Here is a 22,765-nt window from a genome sequence, read left to right as displayed (position 1 = left end):
GTTTTCATGATGTGCTGAGCTGTGCCCACAACTCTCAGCCGTTTCTTGTGGTCACAGGCAGAGCAGTTGCCGTACTAAGCCACTGTGTATCCAGACAGAATGGTTTCTATGGTGCACCAGTAAAAATTGGTGAGGGTCAAAGGGGACGTACAGAATTTCTTTAGCCTCCTGATAAAGTAGAGGCATTGGTCAGCTTTCTTGGCTGTGAATTCAATGTGGTTGGACCAGGACAGGCTTTTGGAGATATTCACACCTATAGGAACTTGAAGCTACACCTGTAGGTGTAGACAGGACTATGTGCACAATTCCCCTTCCTGAAGACAACAGCCAGCTCTGTTGTTGATGTTGAGGACAAGGTTGTTGTCATGACACCATGTCACTAAGCTCTCAGTCCCCTTCCTGTGATCTGCATCGGCATTTGACATAGTGACTGTGACCGGTACGGACAGGATGGGCTGATGGGCCGGCTTCCCTGCTGCTGGTTTTCAGTCATTGTGTGTTGTGAGGGGTGATATTGTAACTGCACAACACCCATGTTACAGGTGGAACGGACAATCACCTGGTCCTGGTGAATCTGCGACCAAAAGGGCTGGATGGAGCCAGAGCAGAGAGAGCATTAGAGCTGGTGTCCATCACGGCCAACAAGAACACCTGTCCTGGGGACAAGAGTGCCCTCTCACCCGGCGGCCTCAGGCTGGGTAAGTATTCAACCCCTGAGTCACTGTGGAGGGAGCTTCACTCTGTGTCTGACCCTGGGAGTGTGTGATGGGACAGTGTGGAGGGAGATTCACTCTGTGTCTGACCCTGGGAGTGTGTAATGGGACAGTGTGGAGGGAGTTTCACTCTGTGTCTGACCCTGGGAGTGTGTGATGGGACAGTGTGGAGGGAGATTCACTCTGTGTCTGACCCTGGGAGTGTGTGATGGGACGGTGTAGAGGGAGATTCACTCTGTGTCTGACCCTGGGAGTGTGTGATGGGACAGTGTGGAGGCAGATTCACTCTGTGTCTGATCCCGGGAGTGTGTGATGGGACAGTGTGGAGGGAGATTCACTCTGTGTCTGACCCTGTGAGTGTGTGATGAGACAGTGTGGAGGGAGATTCACTCTGTGTCTGACCCTGGGAGTGTGTGATGGGACAGTGTGGAGGGAGATTCACTCTGTGTCTGTCCCTGGGAGTGTGTGATGGGACAGTGTGGAGGGAGATTGACTCTGTGTCTGACCCTGGGAGTGTGTGATGGGACAGTGTGGAGGGAGATTGACTCTGTGTCTGACCCCGGGAGTGTGTGATGGGACTGTGTGGAGGGAGATTCACTCTGTGTCTGACCCTGGGAGTGTGTGATAGGACAGTGTGGAGGGAGATTGACTCTGTGTCTGACCCCGGGAGTGTGTGATGGGACTGTGTGGAGGGAGATTCACTCTGTGTCTGACCCTGGGATTGTGTGATGGGACAGTGTGGGGGGAGCTTCACTCTGTGTCTGACCCTGGGAGTGTGTGATGGGACAGTGTGGAGGGAGATTCACTCTGTGTCTGACCCTGGGAGTGTGCGATGGGACGGTGTGGAGGGAGATTCACTCTGTGTCTGACCCTGGGAGTGTGCGATGGGACGGTGTGGAGGGAGATTCACTCTGTGTCTGACCCTGGGAGTGTGTGATGGGACAGTGTGGAGGGAGATTCACTCTGTGTCTGACCCCGGGAGTGTGTGATGGGACGGTGTGGAGGGAGATTCACTCTGTGTCTGACCCTGGGAGTGTGTGATGGGACAGTGTGGAGGGAGATTCACTCTGTGTCTGACCCCGGGAGTGTGTGATGGGACGGTGTGGAGGGAGATTCACTCTGTGTCTGACCCTGGGAGTGTGTGATGGGACAGTGTGGAGGGAGATTCACTCTGTGTCTGACCCTGGGAGTGTGTGATGGGACAGTGTGGGGGGAGATTCACTCTGTGTCTGACCCCGGGAGTGTGTGATGGGATGGTGCGGAGGGAGGTTCACTCTGTCTCTGACCCCGGGAGTGTGTGATGGGACGGTGTGGAGGGAGCTTCACTCTGTGTCTGACCCTGGGAGTGTGTGATGGGATGGTGTGGAGGGAGCTTCACTCTGTGTCTGACCCTGGGAGTGTGTGATGGGATGGTGTGGAGGGAGATTCACTCTGTGTCTGATGGTGGGGTACTGGGGAGGATATGGTTTTTGTCACACATTCATTTCTTGATCTTTCTGTATCGGGGTGGTTGAGTTGGTAAAGGGCCTTTGAAACATTTCTGAAACTTACGTGTGTGTCCACTCTCTCAGGAGCCCCTGCCCTGACATCAAGGCAATTCAAGGAGACTGACTTTGAGAAGGTGGTGGCATTTATCGACGAGGGAATCTCCATTGCCTTAGACGTCAAGAAGAAAACAGGTAAAAGTTATGGTTGGTCGGGAGACCTTGCAGCAAGTCTGAGGTGTTGGGGGTTGTGTTCAATCTCCCTGACCCTGGGAGTGTGTGATGGGACGGTGTGGAAGGAGCTTCACCCTTTGTCTGACCCCAGGAGCGTGTGACGGACGGTGTGGAAGGAGCTTCACCCTTTGTCTGACCCCAGGAGCGTGTGACGGACGGTGTGGAAGGTGCTTCACCCTTTGTCTGACCCCAGGAGCGTGTGACGGACGGTGTGGAGGGAGTTATATGTCATATATTGCACTGTACTGCTACCGCAAAACAAGTTTCATGACATCAGTGATAATAAACTTGATTTTGATTCTGATTATTCTGGATATAGTGAGGTTAGACTGAAGGAAGCTTGCCACTCTTGAGAGTTTGCACTTTTGGAGGTCAAATGTAAGAGGAACTGCAGGAGTCTCAAGAGTGTTGATATACAAAGGGATTCAGGGGTCCAAGTCCCTGAAAGTAGATGTAACGATTGACAATCTGTAAAGGAGGCAATGGCATGCTTGCGTCATTAGTCGAGGCATTGAGTTCAAGGATTAGGAAGTTATGTTGCAACTTTATAAAACTCTGTTTAGGTCACATTTAGAGTATCAAATTCAAATCTGGTCGTCCCATTACAGGAAGGGTGTGGGGACTTTGGAGAGGGTGTAGAAGAGGTTCACCAGGATGCTGCCTGGATTAGAGGGCATGCAAGAGCTACAAGGAGAGGCTGGACAAACCTGGGTTGTTTTCTCTGGAGCAGCGGAGGCTGAGGGGAGATCTGATAGAGGTTTGTAAGATTGTGAGACAGAGTAGACAGATGGGTCAAAATATATACTAGAGGGCATGCATTTAAGGTGAGAGGAGGTAAGTTTTGAATCAGAATCAGGTTTATTATCACCAACATACCGTGAAATTTGTCGTTTTGCAGCAGTACTTCAATGCAATGCGTATGAGTTACAAAGATTAAGAAGTGCCAAAGTGGAATAGCGAGGTGGAGTTCATGGGTTCTGGACCGTTCAGGAATATGCTGTTCCTGAATCGCTGAGTGTGGGTCTTCAGGCTGCTGTACTTCCTCCGTGATGATAGTAACGAGAAGGGGACATGTCTTGGGTGGTGGGGATCCTTAGTGATGGATGCCGCCATCTTGAGACCCTGCCTCTTGAAGGAGCCTCTGTACCAGACTGTGATGCACCCAGTTAGAATGTTCTCCACCGTACATCTATAGGAATTTGCTAGTTTTTGGTAACATATTGAATCTCCTCAAACTCCCAACAAAGTAGAAATACTGTTGTGCCGCCTCTTTCATTACATCAGTGTGTTGGGTTCAGGATGTTGACACCAAAAACTTTAAGCTGCTCACACTTCTAATCCCTCGATGAGACTTGGTGTGTGTGCGCTCGACTTCCCCTTCCTGAAGTCCGCTGTCAGTTTGTTGGTCTGGCGATGTGTGGGGCACCTTTTTCACGGAAAAGTCTTCTTTTCCACAGAGTGGTGGGTGCCTGGAATGTGCTGCCAGGGGTGGTGGTGAAAGCAGCTACAATAAGAGTTTAAGAGTGTTACGAAACCCCATAACTGGGTCACTTACCAGCAAAGATAGAGAGGTCCGTTGAAGTCTGATGGTACTATTTTTAAACGTTTTTATTTATAAAGGGGCACAAAAGTAAGGTTAATACAAACATTCAGATAATATACGTCGTCTACTCAATCTAGAGCGCGGGTATAGTAATAATCAACAATAAGAAGTAGCTCTATCGTTTGTCTAGGGGTAAAAATATTGTCCGATGGAAATATCAAAGTCTCTGGAGTTCATGCAGGCTTTTAGCCTTTTGGGGACCGCTGGGTTTCACGTGTTGGAGAGAGAGAGATTTTTGGTGAGAAAATAAACTTGCCAGCCTTTTGGACTCAAATCGTTGAATCGGGAACGTGGGTTCCCCGTTGTCAGTTCGAAGTCCTTTTCAGTGTTATCAGCCACTCGCTCCCCAGGCTAGGGGAAACGAATCACACGTGGCTCCCGAATAGCTTCCCGTCATCACGGGAGCGATGAGCGATGGTGTCTCCTTCTGGTGCGTCGCTGGGGTACTGCCTCCTGCAGTCCCTTTTTATCTTGACTTGCAGAGTTGTAGATGTCAATCAAGGTGGGGTGATACAATCCCCACCCCACATTGTCCGAGGGTGTGCACGCAGCACTGATAGCTGGCACATAGCATAGAGTCGCAATCCACAAAGGTGTCTCCAAGTAACAATGGTCAAAATCCGTTGCATTGTCTCTCATTTCCTGGGTCCAAGACCCGAATTAATAGCGATCTTGCGATTCTCAGGAAGGAGGGGGCTGGTATCATAACAAGAGGCTCTTAGATAGACATGTGTATGTGCAGAGAATGGAGGGATATGGACATTGTGTAGACAGAAGGCAGTAGTTTAGTTAGGTGACATTAGGTTAGTTTGGCACAACATGGTGGGTCGAGGAGCCTGCTTTCCTTGCTATCCCATTCTGGGATCTGGACCATCCTTGTCTGGAATCTTTAGGGTCCTGTTAAGATACCCCCTACGCCGTCATCACAACACACCAGCTGGGGCCAGGAAGCTCAGGTTGGTCCCTCTCATAACCGTTTTTGTGTTCTAACCACACTCACCTCCTTTCTGTTTCCCCCACCTCTACAACCCTGCAGGGAACCTGAAGGAGTTCAAGGAGGCTCTCCTCGCAGATCCTGACGCCACAGCCAAACTCGCCGATCTTCGGGGGCGCGTTGAGGAATTTGCCAGGAGCTTCCCCATGCCAGGCTTCAAGGACCATTGATGAAGGGTGGAGATCCAGGGGAGAGGGTCACAGAGGGAGGAGGGACCAACCATTAGAACCCACTGATGGAGGCCAACAACCGAGGGATGGGTGATAACTGGCTGAATATCCCTTTTGGATAATTGACATCCCAACTTCCCTCCCTCATTCCCTTCCCTCTCCAACTTCCATGACCCCACTCTCCCTCCACATACCTCTCTCTCTCCCACCTCCTCCCTCTCCTTCCCCATATCCCTCTTCTTCCCCCTCCCTCTCTCTCTCCAACCCCCTCACTCTCCCCCTGTTTCTGTACACAAAGGTCCAGAAATAAAATCAAAATTGCATTTTCCCCCGCATTAAATGACTCGAGGGCTGATTCTCTGACATAGCGCGGTGCTAACCCCTCACCCCTCTCCCCCTCACTGACCCCACCCCTCCCATAACACAAACCTCCCCCACCAGCCCCTCCCCGAAAATACACACAGGAGTTTGCTGAAAACTTTATTCTAGTTGTACAATAAAAGCTTGGATACAAATTCCCTAGAACTCTGTTCAAGGCCAAGGCACTACGATGTGGTTTTATGTGAGGGGTGGGAGTGTCTACAATAGCTGAGGGGGTGCGGGTGTAAGGCTCCTTCGATGCACCCACCCCTTCTGTCTTCCTCGCTGGACATGGAAGGCTCTAGAAGTCTGGACGTTCCTTCTTTAGCTTGCTGTAGTCAGTCTCAACGGCCATGAACTGAGGAGAGGGGAGGAGAGAATCAGTGAGGTCAGGTGAAATGGGGGGGGGCAAGTAGCTCAAAGGGTTCCCCCCAGATACCACCTGCTTTGCTTCTAATGTTCTACAAATGATCTGGACAGCTGAGGAAGATTTCCACTAGATGTGGACTATAAGACATAGGAACAGAATTAGGCTGTGGCTGATTTATTTTATTTATCAACCTCACTCTCTTGCCGTCTCCTCGTATCCTTTGATGCCCTTATTAATCAAGAACATCTCAATATCCACTTTGAATATACCCAATGACTTGGCCTCCACAGTCATCCGTGACAATGGACTCCACCCTTTGGGCTAAAGAACTCTTATCTCTGATCTAAATGAATGGGCATCCTTCCATTCTGAGGCTGTGCCCTCTGGTCCTAGACTCCCCCACAATCAAAACAATATTCTCTACATCCACTCTGTCTAGGCCTTTCAAAATTCAATATGTTTCAATGATATCCCCACTCATTCTCCTAAACTCCAGCGGGTACAGGCCCCCCATTCTCATAAGCTTCCTCTGGACCGGTTGTAAACATAGACATAGCGATGGAGCTTAATCGGGCAAGTATGATGTGTTGTACTTGACAGGAGTCCAAGAACGATTACGTACAGAGGGATCCTGGGCTTCAAGTCCATGGCCCCCTGAATGTGGCCACACAAGTAGATAGCGTGGTCGAGGAGGCATATGACATGCTTGCCTACATCGGTCAGGATAAGAATCGTGAAGCTGCAGCTACAAAGATGGGTGGTGTTTTAGACAGTATAGAAGGTTGCCAATGGATACAGTGGGATATAGACCAGATATATGGCAAAGAAAAGCAGATGGAGTTTAATCTGGGCAAGTGAGAGGTGTTGAAACTTGGACCATCTAATGTAAAGGGACAGGACACAGTTAATGACAGTTTTGGGAGCATCAATATACAGGGGACCTTAGGGTCAAGGTCCACAGCTCCCTGTAAGTGGCTATACAAGTTAATAAAGAAGGCATACAGTCTGCTTGCCTTTATTAGTCAAAACAGTGAGTTCAAGGGTAGGGAAGTTATATAGCAGTTTTATAAGGCTCTGGTTAGGCTGCATGTGAAGTACTGTATTCAGTTCTGGTCGCAGCATTACAGGAAGAGTGTGAAGGATTTGGAAAGGGTGCAGAAGAGATTCACCAAGATGCTGCCTGGATGTACAGGTTGGACAAGCTTGAGTTGTCTTCTTTAGAGTGATGGAGGCTGAGGAGAGGCCTGATAAGAGATTTATAACATTATGAGAAACCTAGACAGACAGCTTGTATCATTCTCCCCAGGCTTGAAATGTTTAATACAGAGGAAATGTATTTAAGACAAGAGGGTTAAGTTCAAAGGAGATTTGTGTGATAAGTTTATTTACACACAAAGTGGTGGATGCCAGGAATGCTGGTGGAGGCAAATACGACAGGGGTGTTTAAGAGGCTCCTATGTGCATAAATGTACTGGGAATGGAGGGATATGGACATTGTGTAGGCAGAAAGGAATTACTTTAGTAAGTCAATTACGAGTTTAATTAGTTTAGCGCAATATTGTGGGCCAAAGGGCCTGTTCTTCTGTTGTACTGCTCTACATTCAGAGATTCAGCTACAGCTGAGTGGCAGAACAGCCTTGATGGGCCAAATGGCCTAATTCTTATTCCTTCATTGATCTGGGGCAGCTCCAGAGTCTGGATTGTGCCAGGGAAGGACATGGGGGCCATGGGATGAAGTTGGCTGAGCGCCCACATATTCTGCTGAGAGGATATCAATACACTCGGTGTGACTCCTGGTCCAAATGAACTTCAGGGCGATTGACTCATGGGGCTGTCAGCCGGGTTGTTAGGGGCTACCATCTTACCTTGTACTGGTGGGTGGGACTGAGATTGTTCCAGGGTTCTGGGTTATTCTTCCTGTCCCAGCTAGGAGAGACAGAGACACAGGCAGGTTAGTTTAGGCCATTTGATTTTCCACCACCCCACTCCACCCCTTCTCAAATTGCAACAAGACAGAGAGATCTGGGGAGATCAGAGCTCCCTGAAAGAGCTGCTATGAACAGGTTGTCATGGCAGTGAAGAAAGCGTACGGCAAGTTTGCCTTTGTTAGTCGAGGCACTGAGTTTGAGTCAGGAAGTTATGTTGCAGCTTCACGAAACTCAGATCAGGCCGCTTCTGAAGTATAGCATTCAGTTCTGATCACAGGAAGGGTGTGGGGGCTTTGGAGAGGGTGCAGAGGAGGTTCACCAGGATTAGAGGGCATATACAAGGAGAGGCTGGACAAACCTGGGTTGTTTTCTCTGGAGCGGCGGAGGCTGAGGGGAGACCTGGTCGAGGTTTATAAGATTGTGAGGGGCACAGAATCTTTTATGCCAGAGGGTGTGCATTTCAGTTTGAGAGGATACAAGTTCAAAGGAGATGTGAGGGGCAAGTTTTTTTTTACTCAGTGAGCGGATAACGTGCTGCCGAGGGTGGTGGGAGAGGCGGATACAATGACAGGGAGGGGGGAGATCAAAGGCTGTAGACAGGCACATGGATATGCACAGAATAGAGATGGCAGGAGGGGGCACCACACTGTGCAAGGGGTGGCCAGGAGCGAAGCATTCCACATCTTGCTCTGCAGATCCTGTTAAAACGCAAGCACTAAATTAAACCCCCCCCCCCCTCCCAACACATCACCAACAATACCTACATGACTTCCGGATTCCGCACGGCCAGACGGAGGAGGTACAGAGATGCAGATCCCATCCCCAATCCAATGAAAAAGAACAGGGGGATAAGCTGTACCAAGAAAAGGCAAATATGAAGTAAGCACGAGGAGACCCTCTCCCCATCTCCTCCCTCCAATCCCACCCCACTCCCAGAGGGAGACAGGTATTAGGGAGGTTAAGGGGGACACTGAATGGGGACGTTGGAAATCACCGGGTGTTGGGGAGGTTAAGGGGGAGACCGAATGGGGATAGTGCCTCTTCGCCATCCTTGTGAGGAAGAAAGGAGTTGAGGGAGGGAGTAAAGGCGGCTTTGAGAGGGTGTGAGCAGGAAAGGTGAGGGAGGATTGAGTCTGAAGGTGGGAACAGGGAATTTTAAATAAGGTTTGAGAAGTGTGAGGAGAGATGGTGAAAGGAAGAACGGGAGGGATGGGTGAGGAAAGGAAGATGGCAAGGGGGAAGGAGAGGCGTGGGAAAAAGGGAGGTAAGAGGGAGAGTTTGCTTCGTGGCTGCTCCAGTATCCCGCCAGCGTCTCATGACTCCCCCCTCCGTTGCTTCACCTTCCCTCCATCTCGTCTCCCTCCCCTCTCTCCCACGCTACCTCTCTCCATCTCCCCCCGCCCGTCGCCCCGTGACTCACTCCGCGGTGTCTCCGCGCTTGTTTGACCAAAAGCCGGAACATGTTCCCAATCCGAGCTGCCTCGTCCCGTCTCGTTACGTCCCAGTGACCGGTGTCCGGAGCCGAGACACAGGGAGCTCTGTGTGTGTGTGCGTGCGTGTGGCAAAAGGGAGGAGGGCTCAGCGCTGGGAACGGAGCCCGGGTTTTGGACAAAGGGGAGGGAGGCAGGGTGAAAAGAGATTAGGGGGAGGGGGAAGGTAGGAGAGAAAGAGAGTGGGGGAGGGGGAGCGAAAGAAAGCGAGGGGGTGAAGGAAGCAAACTTTGAGAGCAGAGCTGGGTGGGGGGAGGGAGAGAGGGGCGAAGAGGTGGCAATGGAGAAGGAGAGAGGGAGAGAAGAGGTTGAAAGTAAATTTATCATGGAAGTATGTTAGTTACCATATACTACTTTGAGATTCATTTTCATGCAGGGAGCAGAAATACTATATAATTTACAAAATAAACTATAGATAAACAGGCTAAGACTGACAAACAATCAGTTTGTGCAAAAGAAGAGAAGGTGAGCAAATAAAAATAATACTTTTGAAAGTATTCTGTAGATTGTGGAGTCAGTTCAGAATAGTGGTAATTGAAGTCATCCATACGGTTTTGAGAGCCTGGTTATAGAGAAAGGCGGAGGGGAAGGAGAGGGAGCTGGTGGGAGAGAGCAGAAAGTAGAGAAAGAGAGAGACGGCAGGGAAGAAAAAGGGACAGAGAACGGGGGGGGGGGAGGGAGGGATGAGAGAGGTGGAGAGAGATGGTGAGAGAGAGAGAAAGGAAGGCAAAAGGGGAGAGAGCAGGAAAGTGGTAGAGGTGAGAGGGGGCAGGAGAGAGAGAGGGGAAAGGGAGAAAGCAGGAAGTAGTGACAGAGTGGGAGAGAGAGACAAATGGGAGACAAGTGGAGTGAGAACACATGAATGGTGTAAACTAGGAAAAGAGCAAGTACTGTGAGTTCTTTGAGCAGGGAGCTGAAATGGGAAGCAGAGTCTCTCCAGATGTTCTGTCTCAACTCCTGAGAACTGGGACGATTCCCCACTTCCGCAGAGCATCTGGAATATTATTGTTTTGGATAGTTATCTGTTTCTGCCCTCTCCTGGGGAAAAGGGAGAGAGAGAGAGCCATGGAGGGGACATTTGTCACAGAATCCATAGGCCCTTCAACCCAACTCATCCACGTTGACTAAATGTAAAGAAAATATTTAAAGTGTGTTCCTTGTTCTTTTCTGATTTAGTAGCAAGTGGGATCCACAAACAAAGGATGCACTGTACATATAAAAGTTATAAGAAATTACTTTATTGGAGATACAGAAAGAAAGAAAAATGATTAATGACAAAGTGGCTGGCTGCTGATTTAGTGGCGTCAGCAATGGGCTTCGAGGCGAACGGTCCCAGGTTTGAATCCAGCCAGTCCCTTGCATACTTTCCATCCATGCTGGGTTGAGCGTTGAGTTTGGTACTCGGCCTCATTAAAAAACATTGCTAAAGAAACAGCAAAACTGCTGCCCAAGGCGAGGAAAAAAATACAATTAACTAGAGACAAAATAATACTTATCAACCAATCACTAAGCCACACCCCAGACGGAACAGCAAGTGCCCAACAGCTTTTCCTGTCTCTCCCTCTCAATGACTTTGTCTCTGTCTCCAGCTCTTAGCACTAGTTGTGACCAAGCCTAAGAGAAGGTTTCTTCTCGCACAAGGTAATTGCCCCTTTTTATACCCTTCAAAAATCTAACTTAACTTCTACCCCAGTACTTTTCCATCCCTTATCTGGTGTGACCTTCAGCCTAGACACATAACTTGGAAACATGGTCAACAGGTCAGCAGGGAGGAAAACATGCTATATCAGCATTTAATCTCAAGAATGCGTCTTCATACACATCTCCAGGCTAGTCCCATATTCCAAGCTGGCACGATTTTATCAGACAGACTTCCATTTTGTGTCACACATCTTGGCATATACCAAGGAGGAATCAAATTTAACTCTTTCTTTTCACCAAGGTACCTTCCTCAGCTAGTCTCATTGTTATAATCCTATTGAATGGTCCCCTAGTATGATATATTGGACTCAATCTAACTCTTTATGATCTTGCACCTTATTATCTGCCTGCACAGCACTTTCTCTGGAACTGTAACCGATTTCTGAATGGACAGTGAATACTATCTCAATACGTTTTTATTTCTATTTGACATAAATTTACTGTAATTCACTTTTTTCCTATTACTATGTATTGCATTGTACTGCTGTCACAAAAACAATAAATTTCACAACATACGCCAATGATGTTAAGCTGATTCTGATTTATTCTGCATTGTTACTGTTTTACCTTGTTCCCACCTCAATGCACCGTGTAATGATCTGATCTGTATGAACAGTGTGTAAGACAAGTGTTTAACTCTATCTCAGCACATGTGACAATAATAAACCAATTCCAGTTCCATTTCCAATTCCAATTTGTCTGCATTTTGCCCATATGCTTCTAAACATTCCCTATCCATGTCCCTGACCAAAAATGTCCTTTAAATGTTGGAATTCTCTACCACTTCCTCTGGCAGTTCATTCCACATACTCACCAGTCTTTGTGTGAAAATGTTGCTCCTTGTGTCCTCTATAAACCTTTCCCCTTAAACCTATTCCCTCTGGCTTTAGATTCCTCAACCCTGGGGAAAAGACTGTAACCAATCCCTGTTACAGAAAATGACTGTAAAAAGCTCTGTACAACTACTAGTTATGTTTTTCTTGTGAATGGTGTGTACTTTATGCTGTCACAGGCACATAGAAACAGATAAGGAGCATTCACAAGAAAATCATTAACTGAACATTAATTATGCACAATTATTTTACCAAAAAAACCACAAAAATAACACCAATTCCATTTTAGCACAGAGTGATCACAGTCTTGCTGTACTGAGGGTTGTGCCGGGTGGTTCAGGAACCGAATGTTTGAAGGGAAGTAGCTGTTCCTGAACCTGGTGATGTGGGACTTCAGGCTTCTGTACCTCCTGCCCGATGGGAGCTGTGAGAAGATGGGATGGCCCGGATGGTGGGGATCTCTGATGATGGACGTTGCCTTCTTGAGGCAGCACCTCCTGTAGACACTACCCATGGTGGGGAGGGATGGGGTACCCATAATGTACGGGGCAGATTCCACAACTCTCTGCAGCTTCTTGCATTCCTCTTAATTATACAAAATTATACAAGAAAGAACACAATTAAAACAAAAACAAAACCAAGTCCATCATAGTGCAGAGTGGTCACGGTGTTGCTGTACTGAGGTGGTGATCAGGGTTGTGCCGGTTGGTTCAGGAACCGAATGTTTGAAGGGAAGTAGCTGTTCCTGAACCTGGTGGTGTGGGACTTCAGGCTTCTGTACCTCCTGCCCAGTGGTTTCTTCAGTTGAACAAGAATGTCCAGTGGAAGTTTATAAAAATTATCCCAGGAATGAAAGGGTTAATGTATGTGAGTGTTTGATGTCTTTGGGCCTATACTTGCTGGAGTTTAGAAGAATGGAGGTGGGGGGTGGAATCTTATTGAAACCTACCGGATATTGAAAGGCCTAGATAGAGTGGACATAGAGAGAATGTATCCTATAGTGGGGGAGTCTAGGACCAGAGCGTACAGCCTCAGAATAGAAGGATGTCCCTTTAGAACAGAGATGAGGAGGAATTTCTTTAATTAGAGGGTGGTGAATCTGTGGAATTTGTGAAGGCCAAGTCATTGGGTATAATAGAGTCATAGAGCTCAGAAACAGGTCCTTTGGCCCATCCAATATCTAGTCCAAGCCAAACTATTAATCTGCTTAGACCCATGCACCATAGCCCTCCATACCCCTCCCAACCATGTACTTATCCAAGCTTCCCTTAAATATTGAAATAAACCTGTTCCACTGCTGAGTGAAGAAGTTCTGCTTAAATATTTCACCTCTCACCCTTGACACATGACCTCTGGTTCGAGACTTACCCGACTTTTGGGGGGATAAACCTGTTTGCATTTACCTATCTATGACCCTCATAATTTTGCATGCATCTATTAAATCGCTCCTCGTTCTGCTACGCTCCAGGGAAAAAAAGTCCTAAACTATTTAACCCTCCCCGGTAACTCAGGTCCTCAAGTCCCGTCAAACATCCTTGTAAATTTTCTCTGCACTCTTTCAATCTTATTTACATCTTTCCTGTAGGTAAGTCACCAAAACTGCACATAATACTCCAAATTAGGCCTCACCAGCGTCCTATACAACTGCAACATAACATCCCATCTCCTGTAGGCAATACTTTGATTTACGAAGGCCAAAATGCCAAAAGCGTTCTTTATGGCCTTATCTACCACTTTCAACGAATTACATACCTGTATTCCAGATCCCTTTGTTCTACCACGTTCGTCAGTGCCCTACCTTGGTTTGTTCTCCCAAAGTGCAACACCTCACACTTGTCTGCATTAAATTGAAGGCGAACAGCTGGAAATTGCGATGCATGTTGGTATCAGCAACATTGGTAGGAAAAGGGAGGAGATCCTGAAGAGAGAATCTAGGGAGTTAGGCAGAAAGGTGAAAAGCAGGATCTCCAGGGTGGTGATCTCTAGATTGCTGTCTATGCCATGTGCTAGTGAGAGTAGAACTGTGTTGTCATTGCTAAAGACAATGAGATTGCCGTGCTACTCCAGACCATGCAAAACAGATAGTCACAATGCAAGTGGTATTGCTTATTTAGTAAATAGATAAATAAATGTTTCCATATTTACATGCAACAAGAGACTTTGATAGTGAATGACACTCCAAGGCCATTGGCAAGCTGGTGTGCAGCATTATTCAGCTGCACACCAGCCCTCGGGATGAAGCTGACTTTCAGTCTCACTGTCTTGGCAAAGATGTTTCTGAATCTCCTACCAGATGGCAGAGATTGAACAGACAGTGTCTGGGATGGGATGGGTCTTTACTGATGTTACGAGCGTGCCGCAGGCATCGAGAGTCGTAGATTGTCTCAAGTTCTGTAGTTGAGTCCCAGCGATGTGCTGAGCCGTCCTAATCACCCACTGGAGTGCTGTGTGATCTGCCTTGCGGCAGCTGGAGTGCCACACCGTCATTCTGTATGTCAGTAGGCTCTCCATTATACATTGATAAAAGCTGGCCTGCAATTTTCGAGGCACCTCAGGTAGTGTAGTCGCTGTTGTGCCTTCCCTACTGTCGAGCTGGGTAGGACGCTGGCCGAATGGACGAGGGGGTTGTGTAGGGAGCAGAAAGTGGGGGGAGGGAAAGATGTGGTTGGTGGTGGGATCCCCTTGGAGATGGCAGAAGTTGCGGAGAATTGTGTGCTGGACACAGAGGCTGGTGGGGTGGTAGGTGAGGACAAGAGGAACCCTCTCCTTGGTAGGGTGGCGGGAGGATGGGGATGAGAGCAGAGATCAGTAGATAAGATGTCTCCAGGAATAGAGACAGTGAGATCGAGAAAGGGGAGGGAGGTGTTGAAAATAGAGCAGGCAAATTTGAGGGCATCTAGTATTTTGTGTGTGTCCCTAATATCAAGGTTGTGTTGATAGACCAAGAGAGCTCCTCAGTGATGTTCATCCCCCAAAACTTGAAACTAGAGACCCTTTCCACTGCCTCACCATTTAGTGGGGATTGTTCAGGACCTCTTGCCTTCCTGAAATCAATTATCATTTCTTTTGTCTTCTTGATATTAAATGACAGGTTGTGCTTCCTGCCCCAGTTGGACAGTTTCACCACCTCCTCTCTATGTGCAGACTCGTTATTGTTTGTGATTAGGCCAATCACGGTTGTGTTGTCTTCAGATTTGATATCTGAGTTAGTAGCATGAGCAGGAGTGGAAGGGGACACTAGCAGGGGTGATGGCAGAAAAGCAATGGCTGGTGTTTCTGGGAGAAATTCGGAAGATGCAACCCAAAGGTGAAGAAGTATCCTAAAGGAAGGGCAATGAGGCAACCATGGCTGACAAGGGAAGTCAAAGACAGCATAAAAGCTAAAGAGAGGGCATATACAAACAAGATTAGTGGAAAGGTAGAGGACTGGGAAGCTTTTAAAAACCAATAGAAGGCGACTAAAAAAGCATAAATAGAAAAAAGATGAAATATGAAGGTAAACTAGCCAATAATATAAAAGAGGATGCAATTTTTTTTCAGATACAATAAAAGAGAGGCAAGAGTGGATATCTGAGTGGATACTTCTCTGACACATCTATTGGAATTCTTTGAGGAAATAACAGGCAGAATAGACAAAGGAGAGTCAGTGAATGTTGTGTACTTGAATTTTCAGATGACCTTTGACAAGGTGCAACACATGCCGCTGCTTCACAAGATAAGAGCCCATGGTATCACAGGAAAGATACTAACATGGATAGAAGGTTGACTGACTGGCTGGAGGCAAAGAGTGGGAATAAAGGGTGACTTTTCTGGTTGGCTGCCCGTGACCAGTGGTGTGCCGCAGGGTTTGGCATTGGAATTGCTTCTTTTCCCGTTATTTGTCAATAATTTAGATGAAGGAATTGATGGCTTTGTGGACGATAGAAAGTTAAGTGAAGGGGCAGGTAGTGTTGAGGAAACAGTGAGTCTGCAGAAGGCCTTGGACAGATTGGGGGAACGGGCAAAGAAGTGGCAGATAGAATATAGTGTATGGAAATACATGGTCATGCACTTTGGCATAAGGAATAAAGGCGTGGACTATTTTATAAATGAGAAAATTCAAAAATCATTTACGCAAAGAGACATGGGAGTCCTTGTGCATATTCCCTAAAGGTTAACTTGCGGGTTGAGTTTGTAGTAAGGAAGGCAAATGCAATGTTAGCATTCATTTCGAGAGGATTAGAATTTAAAAACAAGGATGTAATGCTGACCAAGAGAAAATCTGCAGATGCTGGAAATCTGAGCACCGCACAAAATGCCGGAGGAACTCAGCGGGCCAGGCGGCATCTACGGCTAAAAACATTTCAGGCCGAAACCCTTCAGAGAAAAAAAGCTGAGGAGTAGATTTGAAAGGTGGCAGGAGGGGAGAGGTGAAACCTGGAGAGGAAGGGATGAAATAAAGAGCTGGGAAGTTGATTGGTGAGATGAGGTGAGAGAGGGAAGAAGGGATGGGAAATGGAGATGTGGGGGGCGGGGGGCATTACCAGAAGTTTGAGAAATCAATGTTCATGCCACCAGATTGGAGGCTGCCCTAACGGAGTATAAAGTGTTGCTCCTCCAACCTGGTGTCAGGTTGCGACAGTAGAGGAGGCCATGGACTGACGTGTTGGAATGGGAATTAAAATGGGTGGCCACTGGGAGATCCCGCTTTTTCTGGTAGGTGCTCGGTGAAGCAGTCTCCCAATCTACATCGGGTCTCACCGATGTACAGGAGGCCACACCGGGAGCACCAGACACTGTAGATGACCCCAACAGACTCACAGGTGAAGTGTCGCCTCACCTGGAAGGAGTGTTTGGGGCTCTGAATGGTAGTGAGGGAGGAGGTGTAGTGCCAGGAGGGAGATTAACAGTGCCCTCAACCACATCTCTTCAATTTCACGCACATCTGCTCTTACCCCATCCTCCCTCCACCCTACCAGGGATAGGGTTCCTCTTGTCCTCACCTACCACCCCAACAGCCTCCGCATCCAGCATACAATTCTCCGGAACTTCCGCCACCTCCTACGGGATCCCTCCAACAAGCACATCTTTCCCTCCCTCCCACTTTCTGCTTTCCGCAGGGATCACTCCCTACGCGACTCCCTTGTCCGTTTGTCCCTCCCCACTGATCTCTCTCCTGGCACTTATCCTTGCAAGTGGAGAGGATGTTTCCTATAGTGGGGGAGCTTCAGAGTTGAGGGACATCTAGTTAGAACAGAGATGATGAAATATTTCTTTAGCCAGAGGGTGGTGAATCTGTGGAATTCATTGCCACAGATGACTGTGTAGGCCAAGTCATTGGGTGTATTTAAGGCAGAGGTTGATGGGTTCTTGGTTACTCAAGATGTCAAAGGTTACAGGGAGAAGGCAAAAGATTAGGATTGAGAGGGATAATAAATCAGCTGTGATGGAATGGTGGAGCAGACTCGGTGGGCCAAATGGCCTCATTCCGCTCCTATGTCTTATTGTCTTATGGTCTAAATTCCAATTGGCATTTTTCAATCCATTTTTCCAGCTGGTCCAGATCCCACTGCAAGCTTCTCTGTCCACTATGTCCTCAAGTCTTGGTGTCATTCACAAATGTGTTGATAGGTTCTTGATTGGGCAAACGTCACAGGAAAATTGGATTTAAATCAGCCATGGTGGAATGGCGAAGCAGACTCGATGGGCCAAATGGCCTAATTCTGCTCCTGTGCCCACATGGACTTGTGCACGTGATAATCAACTCAAATCCAGTCCCAGCAACATCATTGTGCATGATTCTGCACCATCGTATCTTTCCTGCAGTATGACGATCAGAACCTTACGCTGTGTTGTCCACCTCATCTCTGCCCATCATCCAGAAGGTGGAGATATGTCTCTACCAAAGTAGGTGTAACGTGTAAGGTGCATCTTCCCTCCGCTAGTCTGCAGGCTGCCTTTGGGCAAGGTGTCGCACCTGCTTAGTCCCCTGATCAGAGTGGATGGAGATATGAGCAACTGGTGCATATCACAAGTCCTGGTTATGTGACCACTGACACCAGATAGCCAATCTCTGAAAAGTATTGATGACGACTGGGGTCACCCGTCTTGTAAAGACACTGCCCAAAAGAAGGCAATGGCAAACTACTTCTGTAGAAAAATTTGCCGAGAACAATCACGGTCCTGGAAATACCATGGTCGCCCACGTTATATGACACAAAGCAAAACGAACGAGCATCCAGAGACACGGAGAGGAAGATTATTGTTCCTTTTTTCATAGAATATAGAACAGTACAGCCCCTTTGGCCCTCATTATTGTGCCAACTTTTTAACCTACTCTAAAATAAATCTGATCCTTCTCTCCCACATAACCCTTCATTTTCTCACATCCATGTGCCTTTCTCAGTTTTAAATGTCCCTAATGCATCTCCCTCTACCGCCACGACTGGCAGAATGTTACACCCTTCCACTCTCTATGGGAAAAACTTATCTCTGACATCTGCCCACCCCCCCCCAATATGTTCCTCCAATCACCTTAACATTTACGTGCTGTCGTATTAGAAATTGCTGCCCAGAGAAAAAGTCTCTGACTGTCCACTCTGTCTCTGCCTCTTATTATCTTGTACACCTCTATCAAGTCACTTCTCATCCTCCTTTGCTCCAAAGAGAAAATCTCTAGCTTGCTCAACCGATCATTATAAGACATGGTCTATAATCCAGACAGAATCCTTCCTGGTAAATCTCCTCTGCGCCCTCTCTAAAGCTTCCACATCCTTGCTATAATGAGATGACCGGAACTGAACACAAGTGTGGTTTTCTGGAGCTGCAACATTACCTCATGGCTCTTGAACTCAATCCCCTGACTAATGAAGACCAACACACCATATATCTTCTTAACAACCCTATTAACTTGCGCAGCAACATTGAGGGATTTATGAATGTGGCCCCCAAGATCCCCCTGTTCCTCCACACTGCTTCAAATCCTGCCACTTCTAAGTGAATTACTCACACTTTTCTGGGTTGAACTCCATCTACCACTTCTCATTCCAGCTCTGTTTCCTGTCAATGTCTCGTCGTAACCTACGACAACCTTCCACACTATCTGCAAGCTTACTAACCCTCCCTCTTCCAAGTTATTTATGGAAGGCAAGAGGACATCAATCCAGGCATTGAGTGCAGGAGTTGAGAGGTTATATTACTGTTGTACAAGACATTGATGAGATGGAAGAGATTTAATGGGAACCTGAGGGACCACTTTTCACCCAGAGGGTGGAACGAGCTGCCAGAGGAAATGGCTGAGGCAGGTATATCAACAACATTTAAAAACTACGTGGATAGGTCCATGGATTGGAAAGTTTTGGATATGGGACAAACACAGGCTTAGTTGGACAATAAGTGGTCTCTTGAGCTCACAACCTTCCTCGTTGTGGCCCTCGCACCTTATTGTCTGCCTGCTCTGCACTTTCTCTGTGACTGTGACACTTTATTCTGCATTCTGTTATTGTTTTACCTTGTTCTACCTCAATGCACCGTGTAATGATCTGATCTGTGTGAACAGTATGGAAGACAAGCTTTTCACTGTACCTTGGTACCTGTTACAATAATATACCAATTCCAAAGCTGAGCGTACTGGCCTGAGAGAGGACAGTCTCCTTGGCTTGCTCACTCTTTAAAGGTTTTGCGGAACACAGCAGGGGCAGAGTCACAGGACGCATTGGAGAGGATGTAAAAAAGTTCATATAAAGTAACCAGGAAGGCTTGTTCCTTGAATTGAGAAGAAAGGAAGTTACCTTGGGTCAGCTGAACCTTGGTTAGATCACGAAGCTGAAGAGTGCAGTTCCACAGGGCGTGATTTAGAAAAAAAGGATCTAGAGGTAGTGGAGAGGGTGCACAGGGTGATCCTAGAAACAGAGAAAGAGGGCCCTGCTTCTTCACCCCCCATCTCCACCCTTAGGCAGAGGATACAAAAACTCATACCACGAGGCTCAAGGACAGGTTCTATCCCACTTTCGACTTGCACAATAAGGATAGATGCATACAGATACATACACACGCACACACAGGCACACGTTCAAAGAGACACACACAAATAGACAGACAGACACAGACACATACAGATACAGATATGCACAGACACAGACATGCACACACATATGCACACAGAGACACACACAGAGACACACAGAAACACACAGACAGGGATACACATATACACACACACACACACACACACACACACACACACACACACTCATTCAGGCATATACATGTACACAATACACACATGCACAGACACACTCAAACACATACACACACACACACACACACACACACACACTCACTCAGGCATATACATGTACACAATACACACATGCACAGACACACTCAAACACATACACACACACACACACACACATACACACATACACAGGGACACAGACACACATAACACAAATACACACACATTCACATATGCACAGGCATGTGCGCGCACACACACATATACACACACATGCACATAGACACACACACAATCACACACTGAAACAGACACAGACACACACACACACACACTCGCACACAAAGGCACACACAGCCAGACACACAAATACACACACACACACACAGTCACTCAGACACCTCACACTAACACTCAGCTGTTCCTCGAGTCATTTCTGAGGAACTGCTATCATTCCCAAATTTCTGCCTTGGCTGAAAACTTTGTAGCAAGTGCGATGGGTCTGTCCCCTGGGTTACACACTGCGATCTGCAAGTGGATTACCTGTGTAGATAAGCACTTCAGAACGGCAAAGACGAATCGAGGTATATAGCAACCAAATGGGGTGTGTTTCATGCATATAATTGGAAATTCTGATATGCAGAAGGTTGAAATTGTTCTCTATAGAGCCGTTTCTCTCAGTGGTGCTGGGAACAGTTAAATTTCTATCTGCAGAGGGCTAGTTGGGATCACTTAACGCGATCAGTTCAGGGTCAGAATCAGAGTCAGGTTTATTATCAGTGACATATGTTGTGAAATGTGTTGCTGTACAGTGCAAGACATAAAAATTACGGGAAGTTACAATTAAAATAAAGAGTGCAAAAGAGTAATAGTGAGGTAGTTTGTTCATCGTGACAAACACTGTCCCCTCAAACCCACCCCATTTCCGTTCCCCCCTCCCTCCCCTACACCACTCTGCATTGCTCTGAGCTCCCTCCCTCCCCTACATCTCTCTCCGTCTCTGTGCCCCCCCTCCCTATCCAACACCCCTCCCCATCTCTGTGACTCCTCTCCCTCCCCGTACTGTGAGATCCTTCCCTCCTCTCTAACACTTCCAGTCTCCTAAACCCATCCTGGTATCATTGATACCTCATTCCATCCCGTACACCCCTCCCCGTCTCTGTCACCTCCTCTTGGAACTACATCCCTTCTTATCTATCAGGTTTTGAGAGGATGCCATTCTATGGGAGGGGCGGTGAGGAGGGAGCATAACACTGTGGGAGGGGTGTGGAGGAGGGAGTGCCGTGCTGTGGGAGGTGGAGGGAGGAGGGAACACTCCGCTATGGGAGGGGCGGTGAGGAGGGAGTGCCGTGCTGTGGGAGGGTCGGTGAGGAGGGAGCACCCTGCTGTGGGAGGGGCGGTGAGGAGGGGGCACCCTGCTGTGGGAGGGGCGGTGAGGAGGGAGCACCCTGCTGTGGGAGGGGCGGTGAGGAGGGGGCACCCTGCTGTGGGAGGGGCGGTGAGGAGGGGGCGCCGTGCTGTGGGAGGGGCGGTGAGGAGGGAGCATCTCGCTGTGGGAGGGACGGTGAGGAGGGAGTGCCGTGCTGTAGGAGGGGTGGTGAGGAGGGAGCACCGTGCTGTGGGAGGGGCGGTGAGGAGGGGGTGCCGTGCTGTGGGAGGGGCAGTGAGGAGGGAGCGCCGTGCTGTGGGAGGGGCGGTGAGGAGGGAGCATCTCGCTGTGGGAGGGACGGTGAGGAGGGAGCGCCGTGCTGTGGGAGGGTCGGTGAGGAGGGAGTGCCGTGCTGTGGGGGGGGCCATGAGGAGGGAGCATCGTTTTGTGGGAGGGGCGGTGAGGAGGGAATGCCGTGCTGTGGGAGGGGCGGTGATGAGGGAGTGCCGTGCTGTGGGAGGGGCGGTGATGAGGGAGCGCCGTGCTGTGGGAGGGGCGGTGAGGAGGGAGCGCCGTGCTGTGGGAGGGGAGGTGAGGAGGGGGCGCCGTGCTGTGGGAGGGGCGGTGAGGAGGGATCGCCGTGCTGTGGGAGGGGCGGTGAGGAGGGAGTGCCGTGCTGTGGGAGGGACGGTGAGGAGGGAGTGATGTGCTGTGGGAGGGGCGGTGAGGAGGGAGCGCCGTGTTGTGGGAGGGACGGTGAGGAGGGAGAGCCGTGCTGTGGGAGGGGCGGTGAGGAGGGGGCGCCGTGCTGTGGGACGGGCGGTGAGGAGGGAGCACCGTGCTGTGGGAGGGACGGTGAGGAGGGATCGCCGTGCTGTGGGAGGGGCGGTGAGGAGGGAGTGCCGTGCTGTGGGAGGGACGGTGAGGAGGGGGGCACCGTGCTGTGGGAGGGGCGGTGATGAGGGAGCGCCGTGCTGTGGGAGGGGCGGTGAGGAGAGAGTATCGTGTTGTGGGAGGGGCGGTGAGGAGGGAGCGCCGTGCTGTGGGAGGGGCGGAGAGGAGGGGGCACCGTGCTGTGGGAGGGACGGAGAGGAGGGAGAGCCGTGCTGTGGGAGGGACGGAGAGGAGGGAGAGCCGTGCTGTGGGAGGGTCGGTGAGGAGGGAGCGCCGTGCTGTGGGAGGGACGGTGAGGAGGGAGCACCGTGCTGTGGGAGGGACGGTGAGGAGGGAGTGCCGTGCTGTGGGAGGGTCGGAGAGGAGGGATCGCCGTGCTGTGGGAGGGTCGGTGAGGAGGGAGC

At 48.9% G+C, this 22,765-nt stretch overlaps 2 protein-coding genes across 2 annotated transcripts in view; one reads left to right on the top strand and one right to left on the bottom strand.

Annotated features, from left to right (window-relative positions):
- The window catches only part of shmt2 (serine hydroxymethyltransferase 2 (mitochondrial)), a 48,441-nt gene extending 42,903 nt beyond the window's left edge, over window positions 1-5,538 (top strand). The window contains exons 10-12 of the mRNA XM_073071234.1: window positions 543-698; window positions 2,285-2,392; window positions 5,071-5,538. Of these exons, the coding sequence (XP_072927335.1) occupies window positions 543-698; window positions 2,285-2,392; window positions 5,071-5,198 (392 nt within the window). The 3' untranslated portion in view covers window positions 5,199-5,538. The remainder of the gene's footprint in view (window positions 1-542; window positions 699-2,284; window positions 2,393-5,070) is intronic.
- Window positions 5,539-5,665: 127 nt separating this feature from the next.
- Window positions 5,666-9,454, bottom strand: LOC140741251 (NADH dehydrogenase [ubiquinone] 1 alpha subcomplex subunit 4-like 2). Its single transcript, XM_073071235.1, has 4 exons — window positions 9,277-9,454; window positions 8,621-8,709; window positions 7,794-7,854; window positions 5,666-5,916 (listed from the first exon to the last, which is right to left on the bottom strand). The coding sequence occupies exons 1-4, from the start codon at window positions 9,316-9,318 to the stop codon at window positions 5,860-5,862; spliced, it is 249 nt and encodes an 82-aa protein (XP_072927336.1). The 5' UTR covers window positions 9,319-9,454; the 3' UTR covers window positions 5,666-5,859.
- Window positions 9,455-22,765: the final 13,311 nt, after the last annotated feature.

Source organism: Hemitrygon akajei, chromosome 18, assembly GCF_048418815.1.
Source record: "Hemitrygon akajei chromosome 18, sHemAka1.3, whole genome shotgun sequence".
NCBI classification, from domain to species: Eukaryota; Metazoa; Chordata; class Chondrichthyes; order Myliobatiformes; family Dasyatidae; genus Hemitrygon; species Hemitrygon akajei.
The sequence above is the reverse complement of the archived record's forward strand: the minus strand, read 5'-3'. Positions and strand labels throughout refer to the sequence as shown.